General features: G+C 48.8%; 1 protein-coding gene across 3 annotated transcripts in view; it reads right to left on the bottom strand.

Annotated features, from left to right (window-relative positions):
* GASK1A (golgi associated kinase 1A) overlaps nt 1–16,314 on the bottom strand; it is a 103,279-nt gene that overhangs the window by 13,542 nt on the left and 73,423 nt on the right. For 2 of the 3 annotated variants that reach the window (XM_032648676.1, XM_032648678.1), the window contains one exon: nt 5,012–6,307. In XM_032648676.1, coding sequence (XP_032504567.1) covers nt 5,012–6,307 — 1,296 coding nt within the window. Of the gene's footprint in view, nt 1–5,011; nt 6,308–8,153; nt 8,341–16,314 lie in introns of all 3 variants that reach the window. The other variant, XM_032648677.1, reaches the window with a different exon arrangement.

The raw sequence follows: 16,314 nt of genomic DNA, 5'->3' as shown, positions 1-16,314 counted from the left end.
AGGGAATTAACACCTCCAGGAACAGCCCTCAACCAAAGACCAAGGGGAGATTTCGCTATAAATACCTCGCATCCCTCACCTCTTTGTGGGCTAACTCTGAACGTGTATTTTATACCATTTCTCAGAATTTTCCTGTGGAACTAAGCCCCAGTCGCCCACAGTGGTGACCTGCTTGTTGACGCCCTTTGTTGGCTGCCTTCCTTCCATCTCACTTTCCTCTTCCCTACAGGTGTTTCCTGGGGTCCCCTTGCAGATGAACCACCACAGTGGAATCCTGGTCTCACGGTCTGCCTGGGGGAAACAAAACCAAGACATCACTCCGGCTTCTGTAAGGAGACTGGATTGGAGGGGGACAAAAGCGGAGGTGGGGAGACAAGTCCAGGTAAGAAAAGATGGCGGCCTGGACCAGGTTGGTGGGAGCCGAGGTTTTCTGGGGTCTGGACTTTCCAGAACATGAAGGCCCTTCATAAGCAGAAGCTGCAGAATGACTTCGTGAGCGAACATTACTCCCTCACAGGCTGTCCGAGTTCTCCACAGCTTCTCACCCAGTCGAGCCAAGCACATGCCCCCTAAGAGGAAGCAGGGCATGAGAAAAGAAGCCTGTCTAAAAGGGAAAAATGCAAATGTGCCCAACCCCCCAGCACTTCCTTCTCTCCCTCTGGCCTCTGGGTAGGAGGCCCTCTTGGGTCCAGGCACTACAGCCCTTGGGTTGGATTTGGCCTACGGCGGATGTGATGGTCATAGCTCCTCCCTAACACGGTTGGCTGTGCCACCTTCACTGTCCCAAGAGGAGGAGGACTTTGTGTCTCTCACCAGAGTGAATGCAACTCTGGCAGCAAGTAGCCCTGGCAGGAAGGCGAGTAGAGCTCTTTGAGCCCCTTCCCCCCAGCAACACACATACACACTCTCCCACCCACTGTGTCCAGCGAGTACGACCAGCTTCTCACTGACCCCCTCTCTTGGTCTTACTTCTCCCGACGACACAGCCCAGGGTGGGGTGGGAGGGCACCCACTCACTATCAGTCCTTTAGCTTTCTTAGAGAAACCAGTTTATTAATCAAGAACACCATCCTGGTCACGCCGGCCTGCTGAAACTTGGCTTTGACCTATCATTCACTGGGAGCAGCAGATGCTATTGGGACCCACCCCCGCTCCTCGGCACTCACTACCCCTGTGCATACTGATGGCTTTCTACTGCAAGTGCCTGCAGCTCTCTGCCTTTGCCCCTTTCTGGCTGCAGGAGCATGGACCAGTCTAGAGGTTCCAGGAAGTCAATGCCCTCAGGAGCAGTCTCAACCAGTGATGGCTGGGAGTTAGTGGCCCAGCTTCTTTGGCCCTTGGGTGGGACAACTTGAGGCGTTTTCTACATACTCTCCCAAAGGTCTCTGCGGGATTGAGCCCCAGTTGCCCACAGCAGTGTCCGGGCACCATATGGAGAGTATGTGGGTTGATGTGAATGGTGTGCCCATATGTGGCTATAGCATGTATGTGGCTACGTTCATGTGTAAGTTCATGTACAGTGTGTGTTTTGGGGGCGTGTGTGACTGATCTGACTATTGTCTAACAAGTATTTGCTCCCCCTTCTACTCTGAACAGAGTGTACTTCCCTTCCCTGACATTGGGCTTGGCCGTTGACTTAACTCTAGCCAACGGAATATTAGCAGAAGTGACATCAGCAGAGGCCTTAAATGTGCTTCTGCAGTTTGGCTGAGCCCTTGGGCTTCTTCCACTCCCCATTAGAAGGACTGCCCCAGGTGGTGCTTCCTCTTCAGCCTGGGCTCCAGAATGAGAAACGACGAGCAGACCTGAACCCACAGCTTTGGGCCAAGCTCAGCTGAGCCCAGCTGACCCATAGACCCTGGAGCAAGAAATCAAGAGCTGGTGTCTCAAGCCATTGAGTTTTGGAGAGGTTTGTTACATGGCATTATTTCAGCAATCACTAATACAGAGTGTTATGGGGGATTTGCAAAGCACAGGGTATGGTTTGTGGGATACGAGAAATGTGTTTGTGTATTTTGTGTCTGGGCAAATGTTATGTTGTGATACATAAACACAGAATAACAAGGGTTTATATTGGATGAGACAAAACAGACGAGCAAGCATATGCAGAGTGGGCTGCATGTAGAGTTTGTACCTGGCTTCTGGTCAGTAGGGACCTCAGGTTCCTGGGCTGGGAAGCCCACAGCCCCGCTTCACTCCAACTTGCCTGTGATTTCTAGGAAGGCGGCATCCTCCAGACAGGGGTGTTTGACTTGCCTGGTGTTCAGCAAACCCAGGAAGAGGTGGCACGAGGCCAGCCGAGTTGCGTCTGACCACACACACCCAACCTGCGTGTGCTTTGGCTGTTGAACCTTCCACCCCCATGGCAGGGCTTGGCAGCTGGGGAAAGGCTCCACACCACAGCCTCCAAAGACGGACAGAGGGGCTCTGTGTGGGCAGAAAGCTGCTGCGTGCACATCAGCTGGACTGGGGCTTTGCAAGGAGGGGCCTCCGAGCTCAAAGCCCCAGGCCATCCCTGTAAGCATCCCCTCTTCCTGCCCTCATTCATGGCTAGATGAAGAGGACTCTGTGAGTAAGTGGGTAAGCTCTGGAGTCAGACCATCCAGGCTGTGTCTCAGCTCCACTAGCCATGGCCTTGGGCAAGTAACTTAAACTCTCTCGGCCTCAACTGTTCAACTTTAAAACAGGGAGAAATGTAGTATCTCTCTAGTAAGGTTGCCATGAGGATTGGATGAGTTAATTCCTATAAAGTATTGGAGACAGTGCCTGTTTATTATTGAGCTTGGGCCACCCGCCAGGCGCTGTATGAAGTACATTACGGGAGTGATCTTGCATGCACAAACCACACAAGGTCAGTGTTATCTGATGGAAGCTGGGCTCCCCCCAGAAACAGACCTTGAGACAAGAATTCAAAGCAAAACCAGTTTATCTGTGAGCTAATTCAAAAACACAAGCAAGGAGTAGGGAAGGGAGACAGGGAGGGCCAGCAATGACCACTGTGGGTAACTAGGGCTCGGTCCTGGTAGGGAACTGAGAGACACATGGAATACGCGCCACAGAGCTACCCCAGTCAGGGAGCCGGGGCTTTTACACACCAGCTCCCATCAGTCACAGGAGGGCAGCTCCTGGAGGGAGCATGACCAGCTCTCCCAGTTTAACCAGGACTGTAAGTCTGTGGTCTGGGAAACCCCTGCATCCCAGGCTAGATGGCAGGCCACACTGTCTGGAGGGCATTAATTCCCAGCCCTCAGCCTGTCACACCCTGGGCAGAACAGGCTCAGGGCCCAGAGCCCGAAGATGCAGGCGCTGACGATTCAAAGCTACCATGTGCCCAAGGGCGTAAGGTTGGGACACCCAGTCCCACTTAGAGGTGAGAGAAGTGAAGCTCAGAGACGCAAACTAATCTGCTCAGCGTCATACAGTGGCAACAGGCCTGTGGGCAGGGGGTTCAAACCCAGGTCTGTCTGATGCCAAAGCCCATGCCAACCACCAGGGCCCACACTCCTCCCTCCACAAGGGCAGCCACGAGACAAGGGCTAGAGGAGCTGCGAGTATCGTGGGAGCCCAGCTAGTCCAATGACTGGAGACAAACATCCACAGGCAGACAGGTAACATCCAAGGGTTTGGGGGTGGGTGTTAGACAATTAAGAGGTATGGTCTTCGGCCAAAAGGAGAGTATGGCAGCCTTTAAAGGGGGCAGCAGCTACTCAGCTCAGGACGATTCCTGCCACGTGGGAATGAAGGCCCCATGTTACTAAACCATCCAATGTTTCAAAGGAAGTGGGATTTTCATGAGAAATCTCCAAAGTATTAAATGTGGTCTGAGAATTTTCTAAAACACATTTTGAACCAACCTTATATGGACCAAAGAGGGCACATCAGTCCCTGGCTACCCGGTTACGGCACTGAACTCGTTCTGTGGTGCGTCCACTCACCCCAGTAGGTAAATTTAGGGCTAGTATTGATCTCTTTCCTCAACAGGGGTCCCTACAGAAATGGGGGCTGGCTTGGTGTGCATTTAGCACACGTAACCGCCTGCTTTGCCCTCTAACCGTTTTTTGTCTTTCTTTCTGGCCACATTTCCCCACTCGTGTCTCCACGGCTGACATCCAGCTCACAGGTCCCGGAACAGCCACACTGGCTGTTCACAGGTCACTTAGTAAATAGCTGATGCCTGCAGTCCCCCTGTTAACCCCTGGGCTCTGACCGCCAACCCCTTCTCCAGGACCCCCGAAAACTCCAGGGTTAACTCCTGGCCCAGCAGGGACCTCAGCTGGCCCTGTGGCTTCCTTCTCATTCTTCAGGGCCCAAGCTGGACCATTATCATCCCTTTATCTCTCCCCTCTCCCATTCTGTCTCTCCTCCACCTCGACTTTCCTTTCCGAATTATGCAACCATCTTGAATCCTTCTTGATTCAAGGATAAAACATTACCAACAGCAGCGTGCTGATAAATGTTTAACAACCAGCTCTCAGGGAATAGGGAGGAGTCCTGATTTGTAGCATTTGCTGATTCCCTTGATGTAAATACTCCTACGCTGGCCAGTTTCAAGCTACCAACATGGATGAATGTGGAGCTAGCAAGAGATATGCAGTAACTCATCATTATGTAGTATTTACTAGGTAGATGCAAAAAACCTCAAGAGCTCAGATAATAGTACAATGTAAAATAATTATGAAGTGATGAGTTCAGAGTATTATTACCTTTGTTTCTAATATAACTTATTATATTGTGAGTTTACATAATTTAGATTTTAATAACGCCTGTGTTTCACAGCCAGGTCATAAAATTGCGAAATTCTTATGAGCCTACATGAGCTCGTTCCAGCACACCAATGGATGAATGAACTCAGAGGCAGAAAAATAACAAAAACGGGTGCTTGGTGATCAAAAGACAAGGACTAGGGGGAAAGTCACCGTCCATCCTCAGGTAGACAGTTCCGGCGTCTCAATTCACCTCAAATCCCCTACCTCCACTGCTCCCCACCCCCGCCCCGCCTGGACCCACTTACCTGCAGCAGGAAGTCGAAGAGTGCCAGGCGTGCCCACTCGGTGCGGTGGATGCCCAGGCATGCGGCCTGGCCCGGCTGGCTGCAGTCACGTGCCAGCAGGGCCTGGTACTGCAGCCAGCCCAAGGCCAGCGAGTTCTGGTCGTCATCTGGATCACCCAGGTGCTGCACGTCGGGTGCCCACCAGATGACGGGCCTTGCGCCACCGTCCGTGTAGCGGTAGGGCAGCAGGGGGCTGTGGAAGCGCCTGGCTACGGCAGGTAGGCTCCGGCGCAGCCCCAGCACGCGGTCCACATGGAAGGACAGGACCTCAGACAGGTCCCCAGGCCTCTTGATCAGGCCACAGAGCCCCTGGGAGCAGAGGTGGCTGAGCCCCGGAGACAGGTCCTGAAGGGCACCCTTGGCGGAGAAGCCAACCTGCAGCACCTGCCCGTGGCCAGGGACCCTGGCTTTGCCCACCACCTGCCCCTGCGCCAGCAGCTGGAGGGTCTGCACATCCTGCTCTGTGAGCCACGGGGGCACCTGTTCGCTGGTCCTCAAGCCACTCGACAGCCTGGGGGTCTCAGCGTCACACCACACAGATCCTTGCAGCTCCCCAACAGAGCCAGGCCACTGACGAGCCCCCGTGGCCGGGGAGGGACCCTCTGCTTGTTGTCCACCAGTCAAGGCTCTGTTCCTCAGTCCTGGCAGATCCCCGCCTTCTGCTGGATGAGGCCGGAGGGTCGGTCCAGCAGTAGCTCTCCAAGTCTGTAATGCTGCCATGTTGTGCCCTGCGAGGGGGCCATCTGGGGTGCCCGTCTCACTCTGTGCCTCCCAGAGGGGACCACTGTGCCAGGGGAGGTCCAGGTCTTTGGTTCCTGGACCCCTGACCTCATCCGCCCTCAGGAGCACCAGATGCCGGGTACTGAGTCTCAGATCTCCTGGAGGTGCCAAAGTAATGGCCCTCTTGACCCTCCCTGGACGCCTGCTGTCCATGCCTGGGGACTGCCTGCTGCTGTCCACGCTCCCTCCGTGGCCTTGCTCCTCAGCACACACCAGGACGGAGCTCCCAGGCAAGGCCCAGCCTCTCCGGAACCTCAGGTTTCTTGCCCGCTGCCTCCAGCCGGAGCTCAGAGCCTGCCTGCTCTGGGGGACAGGGGAACCAGTTACCTGCTGGGGCTCCACGGGACCAGGGTCTGGGCTGGCGGCTGGGTGCTGTGGAGGGAAGCGGGTGACAGCCACCACAGACAGAGCCATTAAGAGGCAGAATGCCGTCACCAACCGCCTCTTGCCACGCAGCTTTCTCCAGAGCCAAGATGCCTGGGGGATGGGGTAGAAAAAGAAAGCTTGAGACCTGCGAAAACATCAGCCCTAACCCACAAGACAACAGGACGGTGGATGAAGAAACATCTTGGGTGAACGAAGAGGGGAAAGAGCAGAGCCAGGTGGAGTAACGCCTAGCTGTCCTCGAGAGGCACGGGAGCCAGCTGTGCTCCTGCCTCAAAGCTCAGCCTGCTCTGTCTCCAGGACAGCCCTGGCTGATGCCTGCAGGCAGATTAGGCTTCTCCTCCCTGAGTAAACTGCCATGATGACTCTAGTCAGCAAACACACTGAGAGCCTTTCCCCATCTTCCCCCACCACTAAGTGCGGGCCCCTGTCGTTTCGTCTCCACGTGATCCCACTCTGCGGACCTGCAGTCGTCTCCCACAAACACGCTCCTCCCTCTTCCGGGGCACACGGCCGCCCAGCTACAGATGACCTTGCCCGGCCTCCCTAGCAGCCAAGTGTGACCCTGGGACTAAGTCCTTGCCTATGGCCCAAAGTGGCCATAGGTGCTTTCCCCTCTCTGGGCACATAGGTGTGGCAGTGGCAGCTTTCCCCTCTCTGGGCACACAGGTGTGGCAGTGGCAGCTCCACACGTCTCGGCGAGGACGCACCCTGGGGCAGTGAGTTTTCAGCATGTGATCTCTGCACCAGCAGCATAAGCATCACCCGGAAACTTGTGGGAAATGCAAATTCGCAGGTCCTGCCCCGAAACCACTAGATCAGAAACAGGGGCGCAGCAACCTGTGTTTTAACAAGTTCTCCGGGTGATTCTGCTGCTTGGGCACCATGGAGCCACCAGAAGGAAGGAACTTGGGAGCTTGCGTGACCCCATGGGAGCAGAACTGGCAAGAGCTGTTTAAGCCACTGTATTTTGGAGCCCCCCTAACTGTGAACCTGAGGCACCATCTCCATCCCCTACAACACCCCAGCAGCTACATCCGTCCAGGCAGCCTGACCCCTGACCAAAGCTGATGGGGCCATCCTGGACCCTGATCTACACTGGGCCAAACTGCTCCTCAGCCCCGACCTTGCCCCGGGAACAAAGGCCTGTGACGAGTCAGCAAGGTTGGCTTGCTCTGCTCGTGAACTTGAGATCAGAGGCACGTGGCTGCCCAGCTAACGATGACAGCAGCGGCCATATGCTATTGAGAGCCAGTCTGCAGGGAGAGAGAAGAAACAGCTGCAAACCAGAAACCCAAACAGGAGGGGGCACCTGCCCAGCTTCCTGAAGCTTCCGGTTCCAGTCCTGACCTGGCCCAGTTCTCTGTTCTTCTTTCACTGGGTGGATTTAGCCCATTTCCATCACTTGAGATTCCATACATGTTTAGTCTTTGTTCTGTCATAATATCTTATGGTATATTTTTCGTATTTATAATTTTTGAAGTCTTCCACTATGGTTTCAGTTATGCTTACTTGGTTTTGGGGTGTATATTTCTTATAACATTTAGGAAATTTTGATCTGGATCCTACTGATTACCTTTATGATTATATGCCCTTAAATGTCTAGTTCTTTAAACAGTGGCTCTTAAACCCTAGTAAGAATAATCATACGATTATTTCCTTTCCCCCCATTCCCTACCATTCTTTTGCTATTCAATTTTAATCACTAGTATTATCTTTTGTAATGCTTGCCGTTGTACGATTTAAAATGCTTACGTTTCTACTATATTTTGTCAGCTTTAAATGATATTCTTTGGTCCCCAGCTATTATTCACGAACAGCATGTTTATTCTTTCTCCCACTTTTCCCTCATTCACCTTCCGAAGTTTTCTATTTGTGTCATTTCTATATTGTTAGGATATAAAACATGTCCCTTCCACTCTATTACTCCAATACTTACACTTGTTCGGTCTTAGTTCTTCAGTTAAACATATTCTTTGCATACGCCTGTCCCCTTTTGCCCTAGTTTTCCATTATTTCTTGGTTGACTGAAGTTAAAACTCCATAATTTTCTCAAGAAGTACTCATGGGTATAATAGCCTCTGGGTTCTTGCATGTTCAAAACTATTTTTCTATAGCATTCATACCTGAAAGAAAGTTTGGCAAGATATAAAATACTGCTCACAGTTTCTTTCTTGGAATAGCTTGTAGGTTCTGCTCCACAGTTTTCTAACATCAAATGATGCTGTGGAGAAATCTAAGATTAGACTGGCTTTTTACCCTGCCTAGGAGCCCTAAGAATTCTTTCTTTTTCTTCCCTTTTTTTTTTTTTCATTTTTTCCCCAGCTTTACTGAGGTATAATTGACAAATAAAATTGTGTATATTTAAATTATTAAACGTGATGATTTATGTATAGATTGTGAAATGATTACCACAATCAAGTTAGTTAACTCATCCATCACCTCACATAGAACTTTTTGTGTGTGTAGTGAGAATGTTTAAGATATACTCTCTTTGCAAATTTCAAGTATACAATACTAGCTAATCACCATGCTGTACATTAGATCCTCAGATCTTATTCATTTTATAGCTGAAAGTTTTTGTTTTTTTTTTTAGATTCTACATACAAGTGATACTATACAGTATCTGTCTTTCTCTGTCTGGGTTATTTCAGTTAGCATAATGTCCTCCAGGTTTATCCATGTTGTTGCAAATGGCAGGATTTCCTTCTTTTTTGTGGCTGAGTAATATTGCATTGTATACATGTATGCATTTTTCTGTGTCCATTCATCAATCAAAGGACATGTAGGTTATTTCCATGTCTTGGGTATTGTGCATTATGCTGCAATGAACATGGGAGTGCAGATATCTCAAGATTTCTTTTCCTTCAGATAAAACCTCAGAAGGGCTCCTCCAATTTCTGTTTGGGGTTCCAGGGGCCCCCTCTCTATAGAGTATGCTTTTTGTACCCTCTGTTATGTTCCCCTGGGCCCCCGACTGATTCCAGCTGTCCCTACAGTGGACAATCCCTCTGTACACTGCCAGCTTCCCACCTCAAGCCCCGGAACCATTCCCTGCTTTCTTGCCCACTCTCAGGGAGGCACAGAGGAAATTAACACCTTTGGGGACAGCCCTCAACACATAAGTGACAAAAGTCAGTGGGTAAATGCCCAGCCTCCATCCTTCAAAGGGACAACTCTGAGAGGCATCCTATATGATGCCACAGGATATGCCCAGTGGGACTGAGCCTCTTTTCTAGAAAACAGATGATCTTTGTCTCCCCCTAAGACACCTTTAGCTGATGATCCTTTTGACGTGAGAGTCTAAATTTTTGTCTTTATTAGATATATTTTAATATGATCTTTATTACTATTTAACACACACACATATGTGTAATACATGCATAGATAAGCACTGTGAAAAACCCAGATAACACAGTTGGTCCTCCATAATCACGGGTTCCACATCCCCAGATTCAACCAACTGCAGATTCCATTATTGATGTTAACTTTTCAATTGTGTATGAGTTATTACCTCCTTTAATCCTCACAACAATGTAGGGAAATGGGAATTATTCCATTTCCTATTTTACAGATGAGAAAACGGAAAGGTCCAGAGTGCTAATTTGCCCAGAGTCACGCAGCTGGCAAGAATACCAGTATTTTTAATTAAAACTAAAAGTAGAAATGGCCAGGGACAAAGAATCTGTTTGGTTTTGCTTTTTCCTTCTACAATAAAAAGAAAACTATGTTTTCAAGTTGGATTCACAATCTGGATTCTCAAAGTTCTGGATACCACTAGGGAAAAATAAATCATCTTTTAAAAATGTTTCAAGAAGACAGACTGTTTTGATCCTTCTCTAGGCCTCACTTGGCTTCAGACAACCTGGGGAAAGTTGGCAACTGTGCAGCTGTGCAGAGAAAAAGGTTCGAAACGGCCATGAGCAGATGTCCCTGTAGGGCCACACAAGCAAAGCTTTTGGGAAAAGAAAAGCTGCTTTGATTGAACTGTAAAAACATCCTCTGAAGAGAAATATTCAGCTGAATAATAAAGAGCACTTTAGAGAAAGTAGTAAAGGGAATGATGCATGATGTACTAGAAAGTTTGCTGGTGGAGCCCAACTGACCCCACTGCTACACACTGGCCAGTGGAACCCGCCCCCAATTCTCCCATCCAAAACACACGCATGGTCTCTTGCGACGCTGGTGGCAGTAGGGAAAGGAGAATGGTGTCTGGTTCTACAGTTTGCTCTGTTTCCCCTCCCTCCTCAAATCTCACCTCCCACCCTTTCACCAAGACTCCCCCTCTTAACTTCTCAGAGAAGATGCCCACTGGACCAGTAGTCACAGCCACTCACAGCTGCAGAGGAAGCGGGGTGAAAAAAGAGAGTAGCCAGAAAAACTTTGGGGAAGACACATTTGAGTTCTAGATTAGCTTGTGCCCTTCTGGGTTGAGTTACAATGGGTGAGATACACAACCACTCTGCCCCATTTCCTCAGTTATAAAATGGGTAAGAATGAGATAATTCCTCCCTCCAGAGACTGGCATGAGAAAAAAATGAGTCAAAATATAGAAAGGACCCACTACATAGTTTGGTACATTTACATGGTGGGATCAGGGTTTCTGTCCCCACTTTCCGAACCCCCTCTATTTTTCTGGGATCTGAAAATTTTCCACCACCACCTCTTCCTGGGTTTTGGCATATTGCAATGGGGACATTTGGGAGTACAGCTCAAGGCAGAGCCAGAAAGAGAAACTCTTTCATCATAAAACCACAAGCATAAATTAGGAGGAGGCCACCTGAGCAGTGAAAAGGGTCTTGCCCTGCAGAGGCTCCATCCAAAGATAATCCAGGATGGAACAGGAAGGAATCACTTGGCTTAAAGGTATATGGGAGGGCTTCCCTGGTGGTGCAGTGGTTAAGAATCTGCCTGCCAGTGCAGGGCACACGGGTTCAAGCCCTGGTCCGGGAAGATCCCACATGCCGCGGAGCAACTAAGCCCACGTGCCACAGCTACTGAGCCTGCGCTCTAGAGCCCTTGAGCCACAACTACTGAGCCCGCATGCCACAAGTACTGAAGCCTGCACACTTAGAGCCCATGCTCCACAACAAGAGAAGCCACTGCAATGAGAAGCCCGCGCACCGCAACAAAGAGTAGCCCCCACTCGCTGCAACTAGAGAAAGCCCGTGCACAGCAACAAGATCCAATGCAGCCAAAAATAAATAAATTAAAATTAAAAAAAAAAAAGTATACGGGAAGTTGAGGAGAGAAAGGGTGGGAACCAAGAAGGACGTATGCACAAGGCCTAAAAGGAAAAGACTGAGATTTTGGCTTCCCTAATAACTGTAGGAAGGGGACCCAGGAGAGTAGTAAAGAGCCCGGTCCACTGAGAAGCTGCGGGCTGTGCTGGGCTGGACACAGGAGCCGCCACCAAACTCCCCATCATCGCCTCCCTCCATACAGGGTGCAGGCAGCTCTTAAACATGAAGTGTAAGACAGTGTCACTTTTGGAATCATGTGGACCATTTCTTTAAAGTCTCTATTGAATTTGTTACAATACTGCTTCTGGGTTTTGTTTTGGTCACGAGGCATGTGGGATCTTAGCTCCCTGACCTGGGTTCGAACCTGCACCCCTTGCACTGGAAGGAGAAATCTTAACCACTGGACCGCCAGGGAAGTCCCCACTGATGGAATCATTTGTTCACTATTCCTTCCTCCTCACCCTGCCATGCCTTCACTGAAGATGGAATACACTTCCTCACCCACTGTCTTTGACGTCAGTCGTGTGACTTGCTTTTGCCAACGGAATATAAGTGGACAAAACACAGGCCACGTCCTACTGGAGGCTTTAAATGTGCTTGTGTGGTGTGTGCCACCTTGCAAACTTGTCTTCCAACATGACAGGAGCATGTCCCAGGCAAGGCACCTGGAGCAGACCTGAACCCAGTCCCCAGCCTGGACCTAACCCAGCCACCCACTACTGGGCCCAGCATACCCACAGCCCTGCAACCAAGATCAGGGTGTATATTGTTGTAAACCATTGTGGTTGTGGGGCTGTTTGCCACACAGCATGATCACAGCGGACCCTAACTAATACAGATCCTTTGGGCTCAACGTGTGCCCTTTGTCAGAAAACAGTAAGGCAGTTTAGTAATGTAGTGCCCTTCCTTTGACTATTAAGGGCATAGTGGTGTCACTACAGATGCATGACAGACTCTGACGACGATGATGGTGCAACCTGGTCACGGACACATCCCGTGGACCAGTTTCCCCCACGAGATGGGCAGATGGCATGGAGGATGCCTTCTGTCAAATGAAAACCAGAGCGGTCTTTTGAGAAGAACTTTTTGGAAAAATTCCAACATACACTGGTGGCCTTTGTACAGACACAGTTCGAGAAACTAGAACATTCAGAGAAAAGGGCTCGATTACAGTTAGTACTGTAACCACCAGCAGGAGACTTTTTCTTATTTCTAAAGGGCCACAGGAAAAGGAAAGCTCTTCTTCTTTGGGAAAATTAGTCAGGACTTGGCCTCACTTAGGGGCACCAGCTCTCCCTTTCCCAGACTACCTCCCAGAATGCCCTGCTGTAAACTCTGACATCCCAGGCTCATCAAATATGACTTTCACCAGCTGCTGCACATGAACGAGCTGGCAGGGACAGAGGCAAAGCCATCTTTTCTCAACTCCCAGATATCAAAAAAAGACAACGAAAACCTGGTCCTCCACTGAACTGCCTTGGCAGGTGGGATAACATGCAGGGCAGGGAAGGTGGGGAGAATACAGAGATCGCATGTTCCTCTCCCCATCACAACAGACAGAATCACAAAGCGCTTGTACAGTGTTTCCTGGTGGGAGTTTCCTGGGTGGGAGAAGGGGCAGAGGAAAGCCACATGGTGTGTGTGTGTGTGTGTGTGTGTGTGTGTGTGTGTGTGTGTGTAATAAGAATCAAGTTTGGCTCTAGCTCTGGAGTCATCACTAAGGTGTGACAGCCCCATCTGTTCCATCCCCCGACCTCTGCCCTCTACTTAGCAGCCCCCACTGGCTGATCACTGATTTATCACTACTCAGACTCTGGGTGAGACTGGCAGAGATTTTGCAATTTGGAATTTCTGTTCCATTTTTTAAAGACCAGTTAAGTAATTTTCATAACAAAACCATGGCTCGGGTGAGAGGGAATACGTAAGCACATTTTCAGAGGGCTGGATTAAAACCACATGTTGGTCCTGTGAGTAACACTGCAGGCTAGACCTGCTCAAAGTCTGCTTCTCTTGGATGAACCCAGAATCAGGCCCTAGGCAGGGGGAGCTGGGCTGGCCCAAGACTCTGGGGGCAAAGGCGACAGGCACAGCCAGTTGGACCCTCCAGGCACAAGGCGTCCCCCTCTCAGTCAGATCTCTGGGTCCTGGGAGGCCAGAATTGTTCGTGCTACTGCGGGCAGAACCCCAGGCTGCCTGTCTCCTAGGCCACCACCCAGCCGGGCCCCTTGCTCAGCTCCATTGGAGAGCTGTGATTTTCCTTCCACATCAGCAACTTCAAGACAAGAAAGGAACTTTTGCCCCCGTAATTTCTGGTCCAGCCTATCTCTAGGCAGGGGAAACCCAAAGGAATGATAATTAACATTTATTCAGTGTTCACTATGAGCCCGAGACTATTTGAAGAACTTTACTTCTATTAATTCATTTAATCTGTATGCCAGTCTTACAAGGTAGATATGAGGATTACTAACCCATTTTACAAGTAAGGAAAACAAGGCATAGAGAAATGAGGCAACCCAAACTTCACAGAGGACAGCGTCATGACATGAACCCAGGCCATCTGGTTCCAGAGCCAGTGACCTAATAACTGGGTCACTCTAGAAAGGGGCTGCTACCCACAGCCCCTGCTCCAGCCCTGATTCCAGAGGACTGCTCTGGGTCTCAGGGGTGGACCTTGCTCTCAAAGGTTTAGCTCTTTGGGATTGGTCAGTTCATCTGTAAAATGAAGCTTGAGTGAGATCAATGCACTGGGACAAGTTGAGGGAAAATAAAATGTTTTCAGGCTACATTTATTCTTCTTTAAAAATGAAAATATCTTACTGTGCTTCATGCTCTACTTTATTACATAGAAGAATATCAGTGAGAAAATGCCGTCATTTGACCCACTCAACTCTGGGCGTACTTGAGAGGTAACATTAGAAGCGGGTTTCTAATAATCTGTTATCCTCAAATTAAATCTAGGGCTTGACTCAAAACCACGCAGGTTCTATGTCTCCTGCTCTGTCCAAAAGAAGATGGTGCCCAAGTTCTTTTCAGCTCAAGCACTCTCAAGACTGTAGCCAGGAAACTGAACATATCTGACATATACAGACATTTCTCCAAAGAAGACATTACAGATGGCTAAAAAGCATGTGAAAAGATGCTCGACATCACTAATCAGTATTAGAAAAATGCAGATCAAAACTCACACCTATCAGAATGGCCATCATCAAAAAGTCTACAAACAAACGATGCTAGAGAGGGTGTGGTGAAAAGGAAACCCTCTTACACTGTTGGTGGGAATGTAAATTGGTACAGCCACTATGTAGAACAATATGGAGGTTCCTTAAAAGACTAAAAACAAAGCTACCATATGATCCTGCAATCCCACTCCTGGGCATATATCCGGAGAAAACTGTAACTCAGAAAGATACATGCACCCCAATGTTCACTGCAGCACTATTTACAATAGCCAAGACATGGAAGCAACCTAAATGTCCATTGACAGAGGAATGGATAAAGAAGATGTGGTACTTATATACAATGGAATATTACTCAGCCATAGAAAAGAATGAAATAATGCCATTTGCAGCAACACAGATGGACCTAGAGATGATCATACTGAGTGAAGTGAGTCAGACAGAGAAAGACAAATATCATATGATATCACTTATATGTGGAATCTAAAGAAATTATACAAATGAACTTATTTACAAAACAGAAATAGACTCATAGACATAGAAAACAAACTTACAGTTACCAAAGGGGGAAGGGGTGGGAGGAGGAATAAATTAGGAGTTTGGGATTAACAGATAACACTACTACATTTAAAATAGATAAACAATGAGAAACTATATTCAATATCTTGTAATAACCTATAACAGAAAAGAATCTGAAAAAGTATATACAGATACATATATATAACTGAATCACTTTGCTGTAAACCTGAAACTAACACAACAGTGTAAACAACTATACCTCAATTTTTTTTAAAAAATGAAAATCTCTTTTCATTACCTCTTCACCTTTCCTTAATCTGCCCAAGTAAATGCTCTCCTTGGCACACCTGAAATAAAGCATTTTGAACACATAAAGGCACTACAGGTATTCGGCCTTGGGGGATTTATGGCAGAGACGGGGTCTAAAGGTTCATGATGCGGGATAAATTGAAGCTCTCCTAAGGCTCAGATCTGAATCTCATTCACCCCAAGCAAATGAGTCCATGGCTCTCTGCCCAGGTTCTGCCGCTTAGCTTCCATAGCATAACTTCAGGCACATAGTAACCTTGTGATGTGATGGAAACTTCCTGGTTGAACAATGGTAATAGCTAGTGCTAGAGATAGAAAGGAAGACCAAATGAGATCTCAGAAAGTGATGGTTCTCATTCGGGGAAAGAAAAGAAACAGTGGGGAGAGCCCCAGAAAATACAAGTTCTAAAAACAATAAAGAGAAGAATGCTACATTTCAAGATAGCAGACATCTATGATCCAAATGAATTCGCCACACCCTCATGAAAATACGAAAAGCAATTCAAGAAACTGTCTCAGCAAAGGGTTCAGCCAAAATAAAACTTATTTTTCAAGAACTTTAACAGAAATTGAAATTTCAACTCTTTCCACCCACTTGGCTGCATTTTATTTAGGACATAGGGGGCTGTAAGGTGTTTTCAGATTTGGGGATTTAAGAAAGCCTAGGGGACTTCCCTGGTGGCGCAGTGGTTAAGAATCTGCCTGCCAGGGCTTCCCTGGTGGCGCAGTGGTTGAGAGTCCGCCTGCCGATGCAGGGGACACGGGTTCGTGCCCCGGTCTGGGAAGATCCCACATGCCTCGGAGCGGCTGGGCCCGTGAGCCATGGCCACTGAGCCTGCACATCCGGAGCCTG

Source organism: Phocoena sinus, chromosome 11 (genome assembly GCF_008692025.1).
Source record: "Phocoena sinus isolate mPhoSin1 chromosome 11, mPhoSin1.pri, whole genome shotgun sequence".
In the NCBI taxonomy this organism is placed as follows: Eukaryota; Metazoa; Chordata; class Mammalia; order Artiodactyla; family Phocoenidae; genus Phocoena; species Phocoena sinus.
The sequence above is the reverse complement of the archived record's forward strand: the minus strand, read 5'-3'. Positions and strand labels throughout refer to the sequence as shown.